Raw genomic sequence first — 5688 nt, 5'->3', positions numbered from 1 at the left:
ATAATCTGTCTGTAAACAATTGTTGGAAAAATTACTTGTGTCATGCACAAAGTAGATGTGCTAACCGACTTGCCAAAACTATAGTTTGTTAACAAGAAATTTGTGGAGTGGTTGAAAAACGAGTTTTAATGACTCCAACCTAAGTGTATGTAAACTTCCGACTTCAACTGTACATAGTAGTCGAGTCGGACTGCGCAGAATCACTGGTCTATAAATCACAATTTTAACATTTAACATTTAAGTCATTTAGCAGACGCACTTATCCAGAGCGACTTACAAATTGGTGCATTCAACTTAGGATAGCCAGTGGGACAACCACCACTGGGGGAGGGGGGGTGTAGAATGATTATCAGAGCCTGAAGTTAAGGAGGTGCCGTTCCCCTCACAGCTCCGTAGGCAAGCACCATGGTTTTGTAGTAGATATGAGCTTCAACTGGCAGCTAGTGGAGTGTGCGGAGGAGCGGGGTGACATGAGAGAACTTGGGAAGGTTGAACACCAGACGGGCTGCAGCAATCTGGATAAGATGTATGGGTTTAATGGCACCATGCAGCCCAAATCGCTACTCATTATGTGATCAAGATGAGCTATTCTGCTCCTCTTGCCTTGCTCAAACTGATCCCCTCAAACATAGGATCTTAGGAAGACATACTATCTCCCAATAATGAGGTGAGTGACTAGCAACACCTTTGTATGGAAGGAAGCCAGTCCTAGAGAGACAAGACAAACCACAGCTTTGCTGACCTTAAACCTGACACAAAAATCAGCTCAACCCCAAGGTGTGAAAAACGGTGTTAGGCCAAATGCCCCAGTGACAACCTCTTGCTCACTGCTGTGGCCCTAGTACATGGAGACTACAAATACTAAATACCATGAGGCTGGTGTAGAGAAATAGAGTATAGAATATTGTGTCACTAATAGTGGGACACAATATGTCCTTGTCCCGGGTAAGGTGTACGTCTAGCCCTGCGCTCCTGTTGTGGGTGTACCTCCAGTCCTGTACTGTGCATTCCTCATAGGCCCTCACTTTCAGAAAACTCATCAAGGGCTGATTAACTGGCTTCTTCTGGGGGCGTATGGGGCCCCTGGTGTGGTAGGAGCGTTATCCCCATGACCTCATTCATCCCCAGCATTGAGCCTGCAACATGACCCTGCTTTCTCTTTCTCTTTCTCTTTCTCTCTCTCTCTCTCTCTCTCTCTCTCTCTCTCTCTCTCTCTCTCTCTCTCTCTCTCTCTCTCTCTCTCTCTCTCTCTCTCTCTCTCTCTCTCTCTCTCTCTCTGTCTGTCTGTCTGTCTGTCTCTCTCTCTCTCTCTCTCTCTCTGTCTGTCTGTCTGTCTCTCTCTGTCTCTCTGTCTGTCTGTCTGTCTCTCTCTCTGTCTCTCTCTCTCTGTCTGTCTCTCTCTCTCTCTCTCTCTCTCTCTCTCTCTCTCTCTCTCTCTCTCTCTCTCTCTCTCTCTCTCTCTCTCTCTCTTCTCTCTCTCTCTCTCTCTCTCTCTCTCTCTCTCTCTCTCTCTCTCTCTCTCTCTCTCTCCTTGTGGCCAAGGCAATGCTATAATGAAGGCCCTATCACTCTGTTACTTGACCTGGCTGCACTACCCCTCCCTTTCCTCACCCCTTCACCCCCTCTGAAGGCTATCATGGTGAATGCTACACTAAATGCTACTTGTGAGGGCTATGATAAAGGCTACGCTAAATTCTACGTGAGTGGATCCACTAATGGTTTTGTATCAGCCAGTGCTATCATATCACGTTTCTGATGCACTTAAATGTCCTTCCAATATGCTATATTACAACAATGTAATACTAAGGCTTTATAAAAGAATGAAAGTAAGCCACTGTAACTTCATTCACTCTTCACTTTTTCCAGGGAAATTGGCAAAATAATTAGCAGTTGCAACTTACAAATCGAGAACTCGGGACTATATGGTTCTATCTGCATTTTCGTCAACATTGAGTTGTTCTGTTCAATGTTCTCTACCTATATAGTACTCCAAATACCCCAAATCATGTTCTTAAATTCAAAAGAATAGTAGATAAAAAAATAGCTGACACCATTTAGGCAGAGGTAATTGTAAGGCTGGCATAATTCAAGTTTTTGATATTTAGAGTTCCTCATTTGGAACTTCAAAGCCAATTATCTCAGATAATCCCAGATAGAACCTTATAGTCTCAAGCTCTCTAAATATCGAAAACTTGAAATATGCCAGCCATACAATTACCTCTGCCTGTTTGTGGCTGTCTCGGGAAACCCTCTAAACCACCAACCAGAACTCCTACTTCTTTTAGTTCATATGAATAGGATGACCCCTGACCCTGTACACCCCCAAGGCCCTCTCACTCTCCCTATGCGCCTGCAGCTGTCCATACAGACATTTCCCTATGTCCTTAAACGGAGCTCCAGAGCCTCAGAGTAAGAGCTGACCTTGTCACATCACAAATGACACCTCAGGGACTTGAGAGACTGACTGGCTGACTAACTGATTGGCTGACTTACTGACTGGCTGGCTGACTGACTGACTGGCTGACTGAAGCTATTGCCGGCTCTGACAAATATGAGATGATTCTCTGTAGATGTTCGCCTGGAAGGCACGTAGTATCTTGGAGGGATTGACTGAGGCCATGGCCTGCTCTCTGTGTGACAGATATGACTCTGTAACTGTTCGCACCAGGAAGGCACGTAGGCTGTCCTGGAAAGACAGAAGAAGAAGTACCAAGACAAGATAATGGTGAGAAATTAAGTACAATACAACGCTCCCCCATTTCGATGCCTCCTTTACCTCACAAAGAAACACAATGAAACCCAAGGCTGCATTGATCCCGCTCAAAACACAACTCTGTGGGAACTCAACCTTTTCTCCATTCTTTCCTTTAAGAATGAAAAAACAAAGGAGGGTACAGGAGAGTCTGAGTCCAAGCTTTGTCAGCCCTTGGCAGGATGGCCTAATGCCAGGCCCCCAGGCCACGCCTCTCCCCTGTGTGTTTGATGTTGGGAGCTTTGCTTCAACGTTATGGTTATGGTCTGGCCCCAATCATATCTGAAGGCCAGATAATGGAGTGATAAGGCTGTCCCTCTGCTGGGGAAATGCAGATGAGCTGCTAACTGGTGCTATCTATCTCAGGAACAAGTTGTATGCTTCCTGTCTTTGTTTATTTTCTATTTTTCAAACTGTGTAGCAGTGTTATTCCAGCCCGGGACAGTGAAAAGGGAGAAAATTAACATTTACTAGCCTACCTTGCTGTCCAAGGTGCTCGAATTAAGGAACAAACACTGGAAGTTGAATGTGAAATACCATATTTATCTTCAGTAAAAATGACCTGTTGAACATGTGTCTACAGGACTATATTAGATATTATTGATAAGTTAAAGTATATCTTATTTTTTTAAATATAAGGACAGTGAGAAAGGGGGATGGTCACAGTTCTGACCTTATCCTGTTAATGATCTGTGTTGAAAACTGGAGTGCCCAATTACCCATATGTTGGGTAGATGTAAGAAGTATAGTTTACAGTAGGTACTATAGGTATGTTCAGTATGTATAGCTACAGTATGTATAGCTACTGTCATCAGACCACAGATTAATGACAGCTCCTCTCCAGTACCCTCTAATGTTATACCCCCACTGGTGAACCGAAAGCCATGTGGAAGCAACCTGCTAATCCCCTTACCAACACCTTCACTCATCACTGTTTCACAAGGCCGGAACCACTGACTGACTGTCTAAAGGAGAACATTTACCAGACCGATTGTCAGTCTGCACAGTACGGGGCCGTTCGTTCGCAGTTAATTTGCTTGCTGTCAGCGCGGTGTGCTATAGGGTCCACCTGCCGTTGGCGACTGACGGGCGTAATGTTCACCCGTTTCTACATGTGGTGTCGGTTTGCACTCGGTTTGCAAATTACGACTGGCACTCTGTTCAGAGATGCTAAGTGCTCTTGGCCGGCAGACACTTGACAATCTTACCGGTCTGTCCGTGCCTTAATCTGTCTGTTTCTCTCTTTATGTGTACTGCTGTGACCCAAGTCTACGGGTTAAGAACATTGTGCAGGTATGTAGAATACTAAGTTCGTTATGTGCTGGGAGTGCGACTCTAGCCCCTGTATCTTCTGTCAGAAAGACACTCTAAGCCACTTGTCAAACTCATTCCACGGAGGGCCGAGTGTCTGCGGGTTTTCCTCCTCCCTCGGACTTGATTGATGAATTAAGGTCAGTGATTAGTAAGGAACTCCCCTCACCTGGTTGTCTAGGTCTTAATTGAAAGGAAAAACCAAAAACCAGCAGACACTAGGCCCTCCATGGAATGAGTTTGACACCCCTGCTCTAAGCGGTTGATTCACTGTGAACACTTTAATCCAATAGCCAGAAGAGTAATGAGGAAAACAGTAGTATAATGTGGTTTCTACAAGAGAGATAGGTATGATAATACAATGAGAATTGTACAAGGAGTCATCAACACAGTAGTGTGACATAGTAGTACAATGGTAATAAGCTGGGATATGCATAAACATAGTGGTAAAAATATGCATAATAATGTTAAGGAATGTACACATAAACATAATGGTAAACATTATAGGGAATACGCATACATAATAAGTTGCTGGAATATACATAAGTAATGCTAAACATGTAAACAATATGCATATCTCTGCAAACAATAATGAGTCATTAGGACGTCACGAAATGGTTGCCTAAAGTGGTCAGGACGTTGTGTCATGGTCCCCTGGAGGCTTTGTCTAGTTCCCGGTTAGTCTAGGGGACATCCCAGAGGATGTTTTTAGGACATCCTCAGGACAACCCGGGAACTATACAAAACCACCAGAGGACCAGGACACAACGTCCCACGAATGTCCTAAAAACCTCCTCGGCACGTCCCCGGGACCAACCGGGAACTACAAAACCTTCAGGGGACCAGGACACAACGTCCCAAGAACGTTCAGGGGACCTTTAGGGGAACATGACACAACGTCCCAAGAACGTTCAGGGGAACTTCAGGGGGCCATGACAAACCGGGAACTATAAAAAGATCCCCCAGAGAACGTTCCCTTGGGACCATCATGCGTTCTAAGGACTAGTAAAATGAAAGTCCAGAGAACATCCTAAAAAAGGTACTGACATGGTCCTCAGTGATGTCCTGGGAATTTGATGGGAACTACACAAAGGTCTCTCAGAGAACATTCCCTTGGAATCATCACGCAACGTTCTTAGAACGTTCTCAGAACATCAATGGGATAATGTCGTGCCGAAACCCTTAAGGGAACTAATAGGAATGTTGCTGAATGTCCTCAGGACGTCCCCTGTTTGCTGGTATATTAGCTGTAATATTGACTGTGCCACTAGTTGGTGGGAGAACAATGTAATGCTCTAAATGGCTGATTAGCATGAAGCCGCCGGAAGGGGCGGAGCTAGTGAACAACAACCTGTTGTAATCCGGGGTGAAAGTAGATTGAGAAGTCATGTGATTGATGTTTTGTTTAAAGATGAGAGCGCAGAGAGTGAGAATGATTATGGTTACAGTGAAAAAGAAAGGAAACGAGAAGTAAAGTTGTGGTGGAAACAGGGCTGTGGCGGTTATGACATTTTGTCAGCTGGTGATTGTCAAGAAAATAACTGCTGGTCTCATGGTAATTGACCGTTAATTAACATAAACACATTTAGCATCTCCTGGCTTCCAAGCATATCCTACAAGCCACT

The 5688-nt window shown here is 44.6% G+C and overlaps 1 protein-coding gene across 1 annotated transcript in view; it reads left to right on the top strand.

Annotated features, from left to right (window-relative positions):
- Positions 1-662: 662 nt before the first annotated feature.
- Positions 663-5688, top strand: part of LOC311099387 (electrogenic sodium bicarbonate cotransporter 1-like) — a gene marked incomplete at its 5' end in the record, with an annotated part of 47048 nt that continues 42022 nt past the window's right edge. Inside the window, 2 exon segments of the mRNA XM_084140088.1 lie at positions 663-667; positions 2357-2409. Coding sequence (XP_083996214.1) covers positions 663-667; positions 2357-2409 — 58 coding nt within the window.

This window comes from Coregonus lavaretus (assembly GCF_964263955.1).
Source record: "Coregonus lavaretus genome assembly, chromosome: 24".
NCBI classification, from domain to species: Eukaryota; Metazoa; Chordata; class Actinopteri; order Salmoniformes; family Salmonidae; genus Coregonus; species Coregonus lavaretus.
Note: the sequence above shows the minus strand (reverse complement) of the source record. Positions and strands in the feature narration are given on the sequence as shown.